General features: G+C 36.6%; 1 protein-coding gene across 2 annotated transcripts; it reads right to left on the reverse strand.

Moving 5' to 3' along the window:
• Positions 1 to 11503: 11503 nt before the first annotated feature.
• Positions 11504 to 18820, reverse strand: LOC133782473 (FHA domain-containing protein DDL). Of its 2 annotated transcripts, none has more exons than XM_062221793.1 (11): positions 18348 to 18820; positions 14790 to 15586; positions 14052 to 14080; positions 13430 to 13496; positions 13245 to 13302; positions 12944 to 13036; positions 12627 to 12741; positions 12504 to 12551; positions 12378 to 12423; positions 12195 to 12265; positions 11504 to 11940 (listed from the first exon to the last, which is right to left on the reverse strand). In XM_062221793.1, exons 2-11 carry the CDS (start codon positions 15543 to 15545, stop codon positions 11901 to 11903), a joined length of 1323 nt encoding a protein of 440 aa, XP_062077777.1. In that variant the 5' UTR covers positions 15546 to 15586; positions 18348 to 18820; the 3' UTR covers positions 11504 to 11900. The 2 variants fall into 2 exon arrangements, with proteins under 2 accessions (XP_062077777.1, XP_062077776.1); XM_062221792.1 differs by having other exon boundaries at positions 18343 to 18820.
• Positions 18821 to 19556: the final 736 nt, after the last annotated feature.

The following is a 19556-nucleotide window of genomic DNA, read 5'->3' on the forward strand; positions in this document are numbered from 1 at the left end:
AGAAAAGTGGATGTTGGTGCATAATTTTTATAATGGGTTGAATGGGACGACAAGAACAATTATAGATGCTGCAGCGGGAGGTGCCTTTATGAGTAAAAGTGCTAATGAGGCATATGAGCTATTAGAGGAGATGGCGATGAACAATTATCAATGGCCAAATGAAAGGGGGCAGCCAAAGAAGGTGGCTGGAATGATGGAAGTGGATGCCATAACCATGCTTACAGCTCAAGTAGCAGCCTTGACGAAGCAATTACAAAAGACTACACTCCCCTCTCAAGCTATGCAAGTTCAAAACTTATGTGAAGTGTGTGGTACATCCCATCAACCAAACCAATGCCCTGCTATAGACATGAATAACATGCCCATGGAAGAAGTCCAAGCCATAGGAAATTACCAAAGACAGCCTAATAATCCCAATTCGATGACTTACAACCCAGCTTGGAAGAACCATCCCAATTTTTCCTGGTCTAACAACCAAAACACCCTCCAACCTTATCCTCAACCTCAGCCACCATATCAACCTACCCAAAATAGGCCACCTTATCCACAACAATATGCACACCAAAATCCTCCACCGGGCTATTATCAACCACAAAATAGACCACCTCCCCAAATGCCAATGAAACCAGGTGAACCCCAACCTGATGTGCTTAACCAATTCATGACTGAAACTAGGGCATCCATAAGAAGTTTGGAGACTCAAATAGGGCAATTGGCTACTTTAATGACTAATAGAGCTCAAGGAAATTTTCCTAGCACTACAGAAGTTAATCCTAAAGAGCAGTGTAATGCAATATCCTTGAGGAGTGGGACTAAGTATGAGGGGCCTACAGTAGCAAACAAGGGCAAAAAGAGTGAGGATCGATATGTCACTAGTCCAGCACAAGAGGAGGTTACTGTAGATTTTCTAACGAATGAGAAGTCTAATGAAGAAAAGGTTACTGAAGACCTTAATAAGAAAGAAGTGGTACCACCAGTGAGCATTGACCACCATGTTAGAATTCCATATCCACAAAGGCTTCGCAAGCATAATTTGGATAAGCAGTTTGCAAAGTTTTTAGAGGTGTTCAAGAGGCTACATATTAATATACTGTTTGCAGAAGCATTAGAACAGATGCCTAGCTATGTGAAGTTCATGAAGGAAATTTTGTCAAAGAAAAAGAAGCTAGAGGATTATGAGACAGTTGCATTAACTGAAGAGTGCAGCGCAATACTACAGAAGAAACTACCTCCAAAGCTTAAAGATCCTGGCAGTTTCAATATCCCATGTTCTATAGGGAGTTTAGTAGAAACAAAGGCATTATGTGATTTAGGGGCTAGTGTGAATTTGATGCCTCTGTCAATCTTTCAAAAGCTTAATTTGGGAGAAGCTCGGCAAACTACAGTGTCTTTGCAGATGGTAGATAGGACAGTTAATCATCCTCATGGAGTTATTGAGGATGTATTGGTAAAAGTGGGTAAATTTATTTTTCCTGCGGACTTTATTATTTTAGATATGGAGGAAGATGAAAATATTCCAATAATACTTGGAAGGCCATTCTTAGAAACTGGTAGGGCGTTAATTGATGTACAAAAAGGTGAATTAAAGCTGCGAGTGCAAAAAGAGGGAGTTATATTTAAAGTTTTTGCAGCAATAGAAATTCCAACGTGTTGTAGAGTTGAAGTAGTGAACCAAGGAGAGAACAAGTTGGAAGGCTCTAAGACAAGCTCCATAGTGAAAACCAGAATGAAGAAGGGGCGGAATCGATTAAAAAAGTACTTCAGTGAAAGAATTCGAAGGTTATATGAGCGGGGGAAAGCACCACCAATTTCTAATCATAAGGAACGAGGGCCAACTCATGACACTATGGCTCGTAAGGACGTGAAGGGTCGAGTTGGAATTGATGTGATCTGAAACTAAAGCAGCGTCCGGCTAAATGACGTTAACGACAGCGCTCTTAGGAGGCATTCCTATGTTTATTTTTAATTTTTAGTTCAGTTTGTTTGTAAAAAGTATGAACAATTTTTAGTTTTTATTTTTTTTAGTTGTGGTTGGACTTATTATTTTTTAGTTTTTCGTATTTTTGAATGTAATAGAGCCGTGGAAATCGTGAAAACTCTAAAAAAAAATTAAAAAAAAAAAGAATGAAGATTTTGCAGTCTGGAGAGAGGGTTGCGGCGCATGCAACAAGAGCCGCAGCCCTTGACGAAAACAGAGAAGGAGTCTCGGGTTCAAGCAAGCGCCGCGGCGCATATGGGAAGGGCCGCGGCGTTTGGATATTTTCCAGAAACCAGAATTTGGGGCACGCCACAGCGCGCCGCGGCGCTTATGCGGGTTCGAGGCATATAGGGGGCTTCCCTCTTCCATTTTTGCCACTTTCTCCATTAAAAAAAAAAATTCCACAACACAATTCTCTCCATTTTCTTTACCATCTCAGTTTGTCTCGTATCAACCGCCGCCGCCTCCACCATTTTACATGACTTTGGTTAAGTCTCTTTTCCATTACTTTTGTTTTATTTTATTTTGTTTTCAAACATTGGGGACAATGTTTAGGATAAGTTTGGGGGAAGAGATTTATTGTTGTTTGTCGTGTCTGTGTTGATTTGGTTTCTGTTTTGTGTTGTTTTGGTTTTAGTTGTGTTTTGTTTAGGGTGTGAGTGGAATCAAGTTACCAATGATTAGCCAATGATAATATGATTGAATGATGAACTGTGTAAATTGAATGGGAATAAAGCTAAAAAAATCTGTGTGCTTGGTTGAATATTTTGTTCTATTTTTTTTAAACACTTAAATAATTGAGAGCTTAATCATGATTTTGATAAATTTTATGTGATGGAATAAACTTTATGCTTGCTAAGTTTGAAATAGGAAGGGAAGATTGGATTGGTTTATCCTAGAACTTGTTTGCTTGCTTTTTGAGGCGAAATTTTAGATCATGCATGCTTAGAAAAATGATTTAGGCAATTTTTTTTTTTGGACCGTTTGAGCCTTTCAAGCCAACCTTGATATGTTTAATCCTTAGTTACCCATTGTTGAGCCTAAATTGACCCTTTTATTGATTGACATTTGTTTGAGCTAATAACTTGAAAACCTAACTTTTATTTTGTCTTTCCCTTGCGTGTACCATGAACATATGAATGATAATTGGGATTGATTTGTAATAGGGGGGTTATGTATGACAAGTTGTGTCAACAATGGCGAAAATACATTTTGAGAGAAGAAAAAAAAAGGAAAAAAAAATATTTCAATGATGAGATAACATTACACTCCAAATTGTATTATCAAGGAATAAGTTTGGGGGAGTGTAATGTTAAATGAAAAAAATAAAATAAAATAAAAAATTGTTTATGTAATTTCTCTCGAAATGATAAGATATTGGGAACAGTGGGATTGGACTTGTGATTTGTATTCAATTTAGAGTTGGTTGGTTAGTGCTCATGGTATATGTTGAGCTTAAATGACTTTCTCATCCACCTTTGCCTAAGCCATTCAGTTATAAGCTTGAAAAGACCTATTGATTTCTGAGCATGTTTTGTCTACATTAGTGGAGATTAGCAAGTATAGCAAGCTTATGGGATATTATTTGGTTGATTGGATTTGATTGGAATTTAGTGAGCATAAAGGAATTCAATTACATATTATTTGTTAATCATGATTTTGAGAGCTATTATTTTTGTTGTTTGATTGAATGGAATAATTATTTCAACTGAAATTCTGGACTACAAGTTGAGTTCCTTGAAGATTATATAAGTGAGTTATTTGTCATAGCTTGAGGCTTAGTATTGTTGTTGGCTTGATTCAAAAATGTGTGTGTGTGTGTGTGTTTTTGTTATTCGTTGAGTTGTTTGTCTGGTTTACTTGAGGACGAGTAAAAGTCAAGTTTGGGGGAATTTGATGAGTCTGTTTTTAGCATAGTTTTAACATGTGTTTAGGATAAGTTTGAGTCATTTTGGTGGAGTGTTATGCGGTATTATGCTTGTTTTGGTATATGTTTGCAGGAAATAGTTGAAGAAAATGTGAAGTTTGGGAAATGACTGAAAAATCAGCTGAAATTGGGAAATTTGTGCTAAAAGTTGACGAGAAGAAAGTTGAAGACTCATTTGTGGAGATAATTGGTAGATTTGGAGTTTGGAATCAAGATTTTTGAAAGAATTAGAGGGGCCGCGGTGCTTGAATGGAGAGCTGCAGTGCAAGGGAGAAACAGAGAAGGCAAATTCTGGAATTTTTGAAGGGTCGCGGCGCCTGAGGGAAGCGCCGTGGCGCTTGCCGAAGTCAGAGAAGGGGCGCGCTGGGCATAGATGCGCGCTGCGGCGCCCGGATGCTAGGGCCGCGGCACGTGTGGCTGAGCGTGACTTTTAGAATTGTCGAATTTGTTAGATTTTTTAGGGTTTTTGTTTAAATACGTTTTGAGAGTTAATTATTCTATTCGATTCATAATTAGAAGAGGAGAGAAGTCATTAGAGAGGGAGGAGAACATTGAAGACCTAGAGTTTGATTTCTTATTCTCTTCTGTAATTTCTCTACTGATGTTTATGATTATATTTAATTTGATTGATTTTATTATGTCTGCTTTGAACTAATCTTGTTATTACGGTTTTAGTCGATTCTTCTTGAAACTTTTGATATCTTAATGAAATTTTCCTGAATTTCTTTCATCTGCTGTGGATTATTTATCATATGCTTAATGCTTGTGAATGTTTGATCATCATTTACATGTTTATATGATTTTAACCTAAAATCTGAAAAGAGAAGGATAATTATGCTATAGATAAATAATCACAATTTTATATTAGACGAAAGTACTTTTATGAATTGTGTAGTTTAGGGATTATGCGTTTAATGCCTGCAATATATTGATTTACCACAGAGACGTAGGAAATAGTATATTGTAGAGAATTATAGATCCTAACAAGACTATAATTTATAATTATAATCTGCTACCACAATAGACTTAAGAAATCTTGAGAATTGGTTAGAAATCATAAGTGGATGGCTGATGAAACTAAAGCCCTAACTTTTGTATCTATTTAAATTAAATCAAATTTCATCTTTGCATTTCTTTAAGTGCTTAGTAGTTTTCTTAATTTTTAGTAATAGTTATTTTATTTATCAATCTGAAATTATTATTCAAATCAATTAGAATTAGAGGTTAATTATTGGTAATTAATAGCAGTCTTCGTGGGATCGACACTTTACTTATCATATATTACTTGATTAGACCGCGTATACTTGCGTGTTACATTTTGGTGATCACTCGACACTCTATGGATTCTCGGGAGAGGCCCTCATCTCGATGGGATAGATAAAGCTCCTGTTGACGCTTGGAGAGGTGCCTCTCCAGGCCTTCAAATACTGCACCTTTGTGGTGGTGGATGGTTCCTCGACGTACAACACCATCTTGGGACGGCCTGAGCTGGTGGAGTTCGAAGTCGTCACCTCCATCTGCCATCTGTGCGTGAAGTTCCCCACGGATGCAGGAATTGGCATGGTCCGTGGAGACCAGAAAGAGGCAAGACAGTGTTACAATGTCTCCCTCAAGATTTATGTGATGATGGTAAGGTAGGTAGGCCCCAAGAAGTCCGAGGCCTCAGAAGTACAAGCTATACAGGAGACTGAGCCCGATGAGTTAGACCCAAGGGTTCAAGAAGAGAGGTCCATTGAACCGATAGAGGAGGTGGAGGAGATAGTTCTTGATACCTCCACCCCCGACAGAAAAATAAAAGTTGGGGGAAGCATAAAAACGGAAATCCGAGAGGCATTGTTGGGCTTTGTCCGAGAAAACCAAGACATATTGTATGGTCTTATTCCAACATGACTGGTATTGATCTAAATATCATATGCCACGCCTTGAATATCGATCCTAGCTTTTCTCCCATCCAGCAGAAGTAATAGACGTTTGATCAAACTCAGAAAGAGGCTCTCAAGGCCGAAGTGGACAAGCTCCTCTCCAACGGGTTTATCCGAGAAGCCCAATACCCCAGGTGGCTATCCAATATTGTTCTCGTGCCCAAGCCAAATGGCACTTGGAGGACATGCATCGATTTCTCGGACCTTAACAAGGCTTGTCTGAAGGACTGCTTTCCGCTCTCCAAGATAAACCAGATGGTCGACACTACCTCTAGTTATGAGTTGTTGTTGTTCATGGATGCATACTCAGGATATAACCAGATATCCATGCACATTGCAGATCAAGAGCACACTAGCTTTCGATGCCTTTCGGGCTGAAAACTGCTGGCACCACCTACCAGAGGTTGGTTAACAAGATGTTCAAGAACCAGTTGGGGCGGAACATGGAGGTGTATGTGGATGACATGATGGTCAAGTCAAATATCACCCCTGACTTATCCCCTACCCGGGGAGCATGATATAAGGTGAGGGGTAGTTTACCTAGGGCAGTGTGTGAGGCTTCCATCCCCTCCTGAAACTCTTCCTCGAGCTCCTGATCCTCCTGGGCTTCTCGGGCTTCTTTCATGGCACGCATGTTCTCCAGCCTTTTCTCCGTTTCTACAAAGGCCTCTGGGCCAACCCGTCTATGTAGTTGATGTGACAAGATCCCAACTCCCGAGACTTTTTGGACTGGCGATACTTGGTCAGCTCCAGGTTGTTGAGTCTTTGTTCCACGCTGAGAAGCCCCGACCTAATGAGGTTTGCTTCAGTTACCAGGATGCTAAGGTCCAAATCTCAGTCAGGGAAAGCCTTCATCGCCTGGAGATGATCCTCGAAGAGTTGGACGTAGTGGGTTCGGCGAAAAGAACATATTCAAAAGGAATTGACTAAGTGTCAAATACAAAAAAGCCCTAAAAATGTGAAAGATAGCACGTTTGGGAAGATACTCACCAACTCGAGCGAAGTTGAGAATCAAGGTTGGATTGCTGCGAGTCGGGAAGTCGTTTGTGGAGAAGAAGGTGTCCTTGTAATCCCGAGAATGATTTTCGTTATGGTGAGGAGCCTTGTAGTCGAGCGACGAGGTTGCATACTTCACCAGGGTACAGTACCCGTCTCGTTTGGTGTTCTTCTTCCGAGGAGTGGTGCGAAAGCTGTAGAAGTAGAGGATCTCCGCCGGCGAAGGCTCAAGCCATTTATGCTTCCAATACAGAATGTACATCCCCGCGAGCACTCTGTAGCCATTGGAGGAAAGCTGGAAAGGGGCTATCCCCATGAACTTCAGGAAGTTCACAAAATACTGTTTGAGGGATAGGATAGCCCCTCCCATCAAGTGGGCCTGGCTCTAGGCACCCAAGTCGTTGACACTGCAGTACGCCCTTTCGGACTCCCGACAAAGGCGGATAAGGCACTTGTCCCCGACCGAATAGTGCCTCATGATAGCCTCGATGGCATCGCGGTGTCGAAGCAGAGTGTGGTAATCCTCTACTTCGAACGCATCACCCTCGTACGTTTGTGTAGGCTGCGGAAGCGGGGCCCTGTTAACCTCCTCCACACTTAACCCCCTGTCTCCGAGCGTTTCGGGCCTCTCCGCCACTTGGGTGTCAGGACGAACGACTAACTCCCCAGCTGGCTCTTGGGCTCCCGTCCTTGTGTTGCCTTCGGAGGCACCTTATGCTCGAGCCATATCAGAAATCTTCTAATCGAAGAGATAGAACATGTGTTCGTGTAGCTACCGGAGTTCCTCAGACATCTAAGACAAAAACCAAGTAGTTAGTATTCTGACCGAAGGAAATATGGCCAAAACACAGATGACTCTATGGATACTACCCGGGGAGAAGATAGATTTTAGAAATGCGAGGTATCCCCAGCGCCTAAGGATAGGTCAAAGGGGATGAACCTACTGGAATCTGGGATTTCCCCAGATTCCGGTCAAAGGCCCAGAAATGCAAAGTTGACATAAGAACTTTTGAGGGCCATTTTGAACATCCCTAATATCATAATGTGCCTAAGATGACTCGTGAAAGCTAAAAACAAACTCCTAAATGCCATCTCACTGGCATTCCTAAACATATATCAAGAATCCTTGAGCATAAATAAGAACAGAAAGGCACTTACCCGAGATGAAACGAAGGTAGGTGCTGAGGCGAGTCCTGACCCTGAAGTATCGTTTTTCGTCCGCCCAGAAGTAAGACGATTCACGCCAACCGTCCAGAGCTTTGGGAAAAATGGTTGAAGATAAGGGTGAGGAGGGAGAGAGGTTTTTTGTGAGGGTTTTGGTTTTCGTATGGTTACAATGTGAGACTGAGGAGGTTTTTTCTGGGTTTTATACCCAATAGAACTTAAGGTGAAAGTAACTTCCCCACAATCGTCGAATGGCTTCCCCTTATAAGGTCACGGGAATGATCCAGCGGTCAGGGTTCAAAAGGCACGAATCGCAATCATTGTGTCTTTGGGAAAAGATGCCTTGTGTGCCGAGTAGACGATTAGGATCCCAAAGTTGACCCCAAATTAAATGCACGGATTGACGAGCCCAACAATGGAGCGTCGACACGTGGGTTCACTTTTCAGAGTGACGTTAGAGGAAAGCCCAAACGTTTTTCCGTCCAATTTTTTTCGAATCACTCCTCTTAACTTAAGTCTCCATTGCCCGAGGGAGAGTAGAGACTTGGGGAGCAAATGTTGTCCGTATTTTCTCCTCCGACATGTGGCAACTCACAATGACTGGATCGGACGGTCTTAGACGTATTTGGAGTATGTTACCCCCCGAGGGCTCTATTTGAGGAGAAGATCCTTTTAGGTGAGGTCGCCTGTCTCCGCCAGTGGGTAAGGTAGATTACTCTCTGAGGCTTGCCCTCGGAGCCGGAGGTTCTCCAGCTCAGGCAATTAAAGTGAAGGCTCTCCTCCACCCAGTCGTCTCCCAGGTCCGAGGTTCTGGTTCTCGAACCTAAGATTAGGCACCAGGTGTCAGCTAGTGCAGGTTTACAGCATCAGAGGAGCACTTGACAACCTTTTAGGCGATCCTCTTATAGTGTTGTCGATTGTACGATTCAACAATTCGCATTCCCACTACGCTGCTTGACACGAAAATACGTACAACATGCCCTGACAACACTAGGGGCATGTTCCCCATAAAGTAGGTACCTTTCTGTAGTGGGCCCTGTGGATCTCGCTTGGGCCGTGGTCTCTATTCAATTCAGCCCAATGCATTGAATTGGTATTAATCTCCCAATGACGGGAAGAATGTATATTAATTACAAATGATTAGTATTAATTACCCCAGCCTCTATAAATAGAGTTGGAAGTCTCATTGTAAGGGGTTCGATTTTTTAGAGAGAAAACACCTTGTACTCAGAGCAATCTAAACGCTGCCTAAGAATACACCGTTGGAGCTTGTCATCACAAGCTTCCAATCCTCCAATCCTCTTAATACCAGAGACTCGTGGACTAGGGTTCTTTTATAACCTGAACCACGTAAAAATCCTTGTGTTTGTATTGCTTGTTTCTTTAATCTCTCTTCTTAAGGTTGATAGCGAAAAAGGCAGTCAACAGATAGATTGAATAGTGAGCAAAAATATGAAGCATCTATTATGTTTCAAATGGTGCAAACATATGTTTTTGTCTTTAGCTTGCTTTTGCTAAAGAATATTCTTGGGATCACAAAAGAGTTGTCACAAGTCTTACAAAAAGGTGGTCAAGTTATTGTGAATGCCATGGATTTGGTTAAAATATGCAAGAAACAACTACAAATGATGAGAGACGATGGCTAGGATTCTTTAGTGGAAGAAGTTGGTAATTTTTGCATGGAGTTAAATATTGATGTTCTTGATATGAATCATATGTATTGTACTCAAGGGAAATCACGGTGCAAGGCTCCAAAGCTTACAAAATTTCACTACTTTCGTGTTGATTTTTTCAATACTGTGATAGATTTACTACTACAAGAGCTAAGTAGTCGTTTTAATGAGGCTAATACTGAGCTGCTACTTTGTTTAGCATGCTTATCTCCAGCTAATTCATTTTCTGCTTTTGAGGTGGGAAAGTTAATTCGTCTTGCTCAGTTTTATCCATGTGATTTTTCTACATTGGATTTAAAGATACTAGAATATCAATTCCAAACCTATTGATGATATGCGCTCTCGTGTCAAGTTTTCAGAATTGAAAAGGATGGTTGATCTTTCTAAGAAACTAGTTGAGACAAGAAAAGATGAGGTATATCCATTGGTTTATTTGCTTATTAAATTGGCATGAACGCTTCCAGTTGCAACAACTTCGGTAGAAAGAGCATTCTCTGCAATGAACATTGTGAAGAATCAAATGCGCAACAAAATGGGAGATCAATGGTTGATCGATAGCTTGATTATGTATCTTGAGAATGATGTATTTATTGTCTATCGTTTTCAAAACATGAAATCTTATCGAGGACAACTTTAAATGTACGAGCTGAAAAATCAATTTATTATGCTAAGATTATATGACATTATATACTTCTTTTTATGTAATAATTGAAATTTCTTGATAATCGATATTCACAAAAAGTAGTCTCCATAATTTTAATTAAATTTTTAGCATATTATATATATATATTTTTTAAATTGTGCCACCTGGGTCTGCCACTGTGTATATGAATAGAAGTAGCAACAAAGAAAGAAAATAAGTGATACTTTTCTGTTTTATTTTTCCTATTTTTAAAATGAAACTTAGCTCAATAACACAACCACTTGCAATAAAAAAAAGTACAACCACGGCATTGTTTTCTGTTTTTTTGTTTTCAAAGTTGTGTTCTTAAAAATGAGAACAGAAAACAGTTTTTGTATTTTTAAAAAAATAAGAAGTGTTTAGTTAATGTTTTTTAAAAACAATTTTTTATTTTTTTTTAATTTTAAATAAAAAAAATTTAACAAATATATTTACAAAGAGAAAAATCTTTTAAAAGTTTGTAATAAATAATGAGATAAAATAATTTTAAAGAAAATATGATAAAAAATAAAGAGTGAGAAAGTAAGGAGAGAAAATTTGAAGAAATAAAAATTGAGAAGAGACAAATTTATCCAAGAAAAAATTAGGGAAAAGGTGATGAGAAAGAAAATGAAGAGAGAGAAGTGAGTAGAGAGAAAGTGGTGAGAAAAAAAATGATAAGGGAGAAAATGATAATATATTAAGTAATGAGAGAATGTGAGAATATAGTAAGTAATGAAAGATAAAATGATGACATAATAAATGATGCATGAGAAAATAAGGAGATAGAAAATGATGAAAGAGAAAATTGAAAGAGATGGAAAGTGAGAAGAAAAAAAATAGCAAGAGAGAAAATAAAAAAATAAAAAGTGATTAGGGAGAAAATAAAAAAATAAAAAATGACAAGAGAGAGTGAAAAAAAAAAAACCAATGAGAGAAAAAAATGATGTAACAATAAATGATGTTAAATAATAATAATTAAAAAAATAATGTGAGGAAAAAAAAAGATAAACAAATAAATTTTGAGAACAGAAAACAATTTCTAGTACTCAAAATTTTCTGCTTTTTGTAACTTTATTTTTAAAAACATCGTCAAATACCCCCAATTTATTTTGAAAAAATAGTTTTTTAGCTTTTAAAACAAAAAAACATTTTTTTAGTTAAGAAGTTCCCTCAGTTAAGTAGCCAAACACCGTTGTAGCATTACTCCGAGTAGGAAACATAAGAAAATTACAGATTCGATGTGCCAATCGCTTAAAAAACTACATCCAAAGTCTTGCATACATAATAGCAGCATCATCCAATTGAAACTGTTCATATGGATTTATGATATTTTTCTTAATATATAAATGCACTAAAACGCTCACTTATTGCTACCTATCTTCGTAACTAGGTATTGCCCATGAAGTGCTCCCCAAGTTCATGACTATACAAAACTAGAGATAAGTTGTTTCATACCACTGGATGGATAAGAACAAAAAACACCACCTTCTCAAGTAAAATACAAAAACAGAGCAATGTCATGTTCAGCAATGCTGAAAGTGAAGTTCCTCAGGAAAGCAAATTGGTCTCCAATCCCTTATTGGGCTGAGTTCTCGTGTAATAGCACATACTCTCGGCTGCAAATGTAGAGCAGATTTAAAAAACTACTAAAGAATACACACAAAAGAAATGCAGGTCAGTAACAAAAACTAGTGCAGCAACCAAACCAGGTCAACCAAAATAGCAGAGGAAACTACTGATCAGGAAAAACTTGGCTTACCATTATCAAAAGGAAGGTAAAATATGAGACGTATACTTTGCTCTTAAGCAGAGATCTGATCATTATAGGTATAAGCAAAAAAAAAAGGTTAAGTATTGATTCCTGGCTTACCTACTGTTACCAAACTTAATGGTATCTTTTTCATGAAGCTCATAATAACGTTCAGATTCAATGGCAACATCCTGTGTTAGCAACCAAAAAAAGAAGATTAGGCAGAACCCAATGCTCATTCAGTACAATGCAAACAAATGAACACTATTACAAGTAAATATAGACATAAAGTGAGTAACTTGCATTGAGAAAAGTTTTGTTTGTGCTTCCAAGATCCATTACATAAGGCCTGCATACCAGAAGTTAGATATCACACTCGTAATATTCACTCAAATGACTGAAAACGAGGATAAGTCAAAAACATCTTACTTTACTTGCTTTGTTAGAGTACCATCAGGTTTCTCCTTCTCTACTTGCCTGGCAGGTAGGAACAAAATGAGAATAATATTTCCCAACCCAAATCAACAACAAAACTATGTATTACAAACCTACCGAAATTGTATCACAGCATGTTGCTTGCTGCAGGATGGGTGGTCAGTAGGAACATCTGCCACCCTTCTTTCTCTCCCAAAAAGGTAGCAGCTTTGACGATGTATGTACAAGGGTTCTGCTAATCAAATGTTACTCGTTAGAATAACGGCAAACTTGTGACAGGCATGGAGACATAGTTTTAAAGGATACAACAATCACAGAAAGAAAGTGGTCATAGATTCAACATAGTGGGCCCTATTGAAGGGATGAATGCTTGTTAAATGAAACGAAACACTAACTAGGAGAAATCTGGAAGAATTAAGATGCGTAAAACTTGCCATTGAGAACTTCACCATTCTTGAAAACATAAAGCCGCCACCTTACATCAGGTTTCCTTGCATCTGGGGGTTCATTGAACAGCAATGTTATACCTGACAGTAATGGCAATTAGATAGGTCAGCGTTTCTCCTTATTTATTTTTCTGTATCAAGGATAAAAATGACAATGCTACAAAGTGTAATACAAACATAATAAGACTAGAGAGAGAATATTTGAAGCCCATACCATAAAGAAACTAAAATTTAAAAAAGGAAAAAGAGACTTCCTCGTCAAAATCCAAGCAAATGATACATAACTGACCTCTGACTCTATTAGTTTCTGCAGCGAGCTTTCCTGAAAGCTCAAATGAAGGTTTCTCCTGGAAGTAAAAAATTTAGCAAAGAGAATGGGGAAAAAAAAATTCAACCCAACCGAAAAGTAACAGGAAGAATAGAAAACACAGAACCTGTAACAGCAATGACCATGAATAACTTATGCAAAACTACCTTCTGCTTTGCTGCTAGCGCATCCTCAGGAACTTTCATTTTAGACACCGAGTCATCTTCATTATCCCTGCCCAAGTAAGCAACATCAAATAAGATAAACCATGAAAATAAAAGCTTCATGTCACATTTCATAGAAATTTAAGGGAAAAAAAGCCAAATGCTAAACTATTATAACGGTATACAATGTCCTGCACTCCACATGCTTTCAGATCCTTCAATACCAGCACCCGGATTAATTCCATTAATGACATCTCTCTAGGACCGTTAAATACGAAACTACAGTTCACTAATTTTTTTATTTTTGTGTGATTGACATATTTATTGGTTAATTAAATTATTATTACTATTGTCATTGCTCAATACTTAAATGAATGGTCATCACTTTAACACAATGTTAAGATGTACGCCGCTCATTAATTACAGCATACTACTTCAACAGTCCAACACTGCACTGCTTCCAAACCACCAAAAAAAAAATAACACAAATACCAAAATGAAGTTCCTCCGAAAGTCAGTCCACAAAAGTAAAAAGAAAAAGCCTTGTAGTTATTGTATTAGATACACTTCCTGATTTTTTTAGTCAAAACATAAGCAGAAAACTAAAACAAATGCTGCAACTCACCTTTCTTCAGATTCTCTTACAATTGACACCTGAAAAATAAAATCAAAAGAATAGTTAGGAGCTTTCAGTAAGCACCAAGCCAGAATAAGTAGCTAAAGTAACGAATTCCATATATCAAGTAAGAAATCACAAAATGTGCCGCATATCTTAACAAGAAATTTAATATACTCTAAGTGCGAAAAATGGAGGATATTTATAGGACATTTTGCTAGCATAGGACTAATGCTTCAGAAACAACAAACTGAGGCACCAATTTGTAATTAGGCAAAATCTAGCATTTGAGATTTAAGAAGCAATTCATCTACTTCATTTTACGTACAAGTATGAGTATGACAATGCCCATATGCATGCAGTACACAAGAACATCCACACTCCTACCATCATTTTATTTTATGGTCAAATTTCACAAAAGATCAAACTGCGAAACCACAAATTATCATCTCTTTGCCTATCAAATCAACAAGTCAACATAATATCTAATAACACATTAGAATAATCCCATGCTACTTTCCACTTCTATATCTAGCCATACTACAAACAAAATAAGATGGAAGAACAGTGATCAAAATATGATATTACATAAAATAAAGATTAGGAAATTTATTCTCTAAAAAGGATCTCTTGCCAATGTGTGAATAACACCCAAAAGAAATAAATGCTGCCATGTTCAATAATTTTGGAACAAAATATAAAATAAATAATAAAAAGGCATGTGAAGGAGTGGATATCACCACACACCTCATCACGAGCTCGAGTATCAACAATTGGCTGAGGTGACTGAGATCTGTGCTTGTTTCTATGATGACGACTAGATGGAGATGTAGAAATTCCATCTTTTGATCTTAAAGACTTGTGATCATCATCTCTTCTAGATCTTCTCTCTGTTCTCACGCCCTCCATTTCTCTATCTTGTCTTCCTTCCCCTATAGCTCTATTACTTCCTCTGCCATTGTTCCTCTCTTGGCCTCTCTCATTTACTTTCTCCCTTTCTTGGTTTTTGTTATCAACAGATGGTTGAGGTGAGTAAGATCTATGTCTACTCCTTTGGTGACGTTCTGAAGGAGAAGCATCACTATGCCTTGATCTTGAAGGATTGCTATCAAGGTCATCTCTTTCCGACCTTCTCTCCTTCCTCTCACTCCCAATTTCTTTTCCTTGACCCCTTTCCTTATGTAAACCCCTTTCACTTCCTCTACCACGATTTTTTTCGTGTTCTCTCTCATTTGATTTCCTAGACTCACTTTCAGCTTGTGCTCTCCTCAACCTTTTCGTTCGTGGAGAAGGAGAGCGTGATCGGGAACGAGGAAAAGGAGATATTGACCTTCCATGCTTAGGAGACTTGACATCACTTCGAGGTTTCTCTTTAATTGGAGAACCACCCTTATGGGAGCTCCTATGTCGTTTCGGTGATCTCTCCCGTCGTGATGGACTCTTCCTATGAGGAGGACTTCGACCCCTAACAGGAGATTTAGAATGGTCTATATTACGCCCCATAAGTGATTTGCAACGAAGTAATGAACTTCGTTGACTGAAACCTTTAAATGAAAAGTGAAAGTGAAAGTTAGAATATCTTATTTTCTAAAAATATAATTAAGACTTTAAGAACCCAATAAAGGATTAAAACAAAGAGAGAAACAAAATATAACAAGATAAAGATGAATTAGAAGATATTCAATTCGAATGCCTAATAGAATGTTCAGATGCATATCAACATCCACAAATCAAAATCAAATACCCATTCAAATACACAAACTTATATGTGCCGAGATACATGGGCACGATGCTAGATCATTTCAGCATATAAAAACCCTAAGGTGCAAGAAAGCAAGGGCCTAATTGATTCGTGATTAGAAAACTGTAATTTTAAAAAGTGTAATTTTAAAAAGTGTGATTCTAATATAAGATTCTGAATTTAGTGAATGAAAATATATTTCTGAAAATATATTTATTTAATCGTTTTTTAGTTTTAAAAAACTAAATTTGTGATTGGTTGACAATTGGCAAATGTAACAAAAATATAATATGAGAATGGTGGAGTTGAACCTGAAAACTATTTTAATTCAATAAATTTTATCAATTATCACAAAACATCCCTTTATATTCTAAAAATGCTTCTTACTTGAACAATAAAATTAACATAGAGCCAAAGAATGCTTATAAAGTTTAATAAATATGTTCTTCATTTCAACCTTGGCTCCTACGTCATAGAATTCAAATGCAAATCCAAATCTAAATATTCAAACAAATATATCATCACATGCCACGAGTAAAGTGCATATAGATAGTACTTTGCTTTTAAAAAGAAAAAGAAAGAGAATCTCTCGTAGACTAAGATGAGGCTCAAGACAACTTCAGTCAAGGAAAATGACAAAATGTAGGAAGAGAGCCAAAGCTCTCATAGGTGAATGAAATACACGAATCTTATTGATATTGAATTACCAAATGAACATCTTCATATGAATACAAAAGTATACTTTTCCGCATAATGCTGAATTGTACAATAGCAGCACACAGTGAAAACTTGATGACAAGACATTAAATGACTACACTAGTACACATTTATTCTACAAAACTTTGTGAGTTGTAGGTTGCTCATAGAAAAACTTTATAACAACACTAGCAGAAATCTGTTCTATTAAATAAGGTGAGTTCTAGTTTAGAAATGCACATAGAGAAATTATGATGATGACAACACTAGTCTGACACAATATTGCCATAAACTTTTTTTTAAAAAAAATAACCACTAAACTCTCAAAACACAAAAAATTCACATTCCTTCCTCAATATACCTATATCTAAACAAATCAATTTTTTTATCAGCCTCTTAAATCAACAATGTTAGTAACAGAGGTCTCCAAACCAGAATCTTTATGAGTAAATTACAAGCAGAAGAATGAAAAGAGGAAACTACCCAAATCTACAAAAAGGTTTCAAAGATACCAAGCTACAACTATTCTTAGATCGAAGACTCAATGAATTAAAATCAAACTTATTTTTAGCACTTGTTATGAAGTAAGCACAAGCTACACTATTTGGAACATTTGATTGTCAGTCCCAGTGCAGCAAACGACATTGTTTTTTTTTAAGGAAAATGACATAGGTGCATATATGTTATGTTACCTATATAACAAATGGCTATTTAACAGTAATTGTTGTGCCAGACAGTTTTTGTTATGCCAAACAGTTTTTTTCAATATAATCTATTAATTTTAACAGAATCTGTCAAATACTAACAGCACTCTTGAAGAGATGCAATGGTAACTAATTAGTGAAGCACGGTCTATTTTGGTTCACAACTTCTCACTGTTGAACAGATGCAATGGTAACTAATCCGTGAAGCTTTGTCTATTTTGGTTCACAACTTGGTAACTATTCAGTGAAGCATGGCCTATTTTGCTTGTCCTATTAAAATGTCAAATACCATTTGAAAAAATACAAAACATCAATCTTCATCCAAACAGAAACAACACAAAATTGTTCCAAATTGCATGCGAAGGTACATTATTTGCACGAGTAAAAAATCTCGTTAAAGAAAGATCAGACTTAAAAAAAAAAAATTCAGGCAGTCATTAAACGTTGGCTTATGAAAACTCAGGGAAGTAATTCAAAAGCGGCTCGTGAATACCAGCAGCAATTATGAAAAGATTGCAAACATTCAAAAGGTTTGTGATTCCACTATAGTTCTACCCAAAAAAAAAAACATTCATGGTCATCAATTCAAAAAGCTTAAACCTCTTCTAGTGAACTATTTTTCTCAGGTGTGTTCAAGTAATAGTGTAATACAGTGTGATTTCATCTCTAAAGATTTAAAGGAACAATCCAAAAGTTAGATTTATTGCTTTCACAATGGTTATAGCATAAAAATAATATTAGTTCAGTACATAAGCATAATTTTTTTTGGTAGCAAGTACATAAGCATAATTGAATTTAATATTTTTGGGAAAAAGATCACTTGAAATTTGAAAACACATTCATAAAATAAAATAAAAGAATGCAATAAGAAAAAAATTCAGAATAATAATAATAATAATATAATGATGCTTTAAACTTTGTAGAACCCTGCTTCTTACAACAACAAAGTTCTTTCCCCATGAAAGTTGGAGTAAACAAAAATGTGATCAAAGTAAAATGGGTAATGAAATCGATTATTTAAAGAATGTAACTTGACTGTCCGTAGTTTGAAGTGCTGCTATATACATACTATACTGTACTATTCTATACTATGTATCACTACATGTACACCATAATTAATAGATGAAAAGGCATGACAAATAAGAAGATATTAAAGCACCTTACTGTTTCTGGGCTATGGAATATCAACAACTTCTTCTCCTATATTGATAAAGAGAAGAAACCCACTCTTCGATTTCCTTTCAGTAAAGCGACAGATTTGATTATGCATATTCTTCTCTCCACAGCCCACCCCACCCCACACTCTCTTCCCAAAATAATTAAGCTCGTACGCAGGTTACCCTTCTTCTCTACAATACCCAAAACATAACACAGAAAAAGACCCAAAATTAGCCCACGACAAAGAGGGTGACAAGAAAAGATTGGAGAGACAACGATATAGAGAGATTGAAGGAGTGAAGGAGATGGCGACAAATAGAGGTGGCGGAGTGAGGAAGATGGCAAGATACGAAGGGTGGCTCTGTAACGGAAACGGCGCAAATGAGCTGAAAAGATAGAGAGGTGGCGGAGCAAGGGTGGCTCTGTTAGGGAGAAGGCTAATAAGAAGGGATGGCTCTAAAACGTGAGGGTAAGGGTGAATTTGACCGTGTGATCATATTATATAAACCCTAAAAAAATTTGGGTTAAAAAATTTGGGGTTAGGTTATATTAAAAGCTTTGGCTTTTAATGTAAATTTTACACAAATGACTTGAAAATGTAAACTAATTCCAAAAATACTTTTAAAGAATTTATTTATACTTATAACATGCCTACGGGATTTGAAAAAAATTGAAAATTTTCCCTTCCTAAATTTCTTTTTTATTATTATAATAACTTATTTTTTGGTTGATTATGATATTAATAAGATGTCAATTTATTATTTTTTATATATATTAAAAAAACTTTATTTTTATATCATTTTATTTCAAATATTTTTTTGTTATCCAAAATCTTAGTTGTAGACATCTTAATATAATAATTAGTTAATTTTAAATTATATTATGGTATCTTATTATTTAAGATACATCTTGATAACATTCAAAGCCATTTCAGAAACCAATTAGTTGTCATATCTAATAAAAAGTTATCATATAGCTAATAATAAAAATTAATTTCGTATACTACACACTAGCTTTTATATGAAAATTTTTAATAGATTTTTTTAGCCACTCATATAATTTATCTATCTTATTATTTAAGATATTTTTTACATTACCTTCAAGCCTATTTTATAAACTAATTAGTTATAGTATCAAAAGTTACTCTTATAATTCCAAGTTACCATGAAAAGCTTATAATAAAAGCTACATTTGTGTTGCTTTTAAAATCATAAG

Source organism: Humulus lupulus, chromosome 6, assembly GCF_963169125.1.
Source record: "Humulus lupulus chromosome 6, drHumLupu1.1, whole genome shotgun sequence".
NCBI lineage: Eukaryota > Viridiplantae > Streptophyta > Magnoliopsida > Rosales > Cannabaceae > Humulus > Humulus lupulus.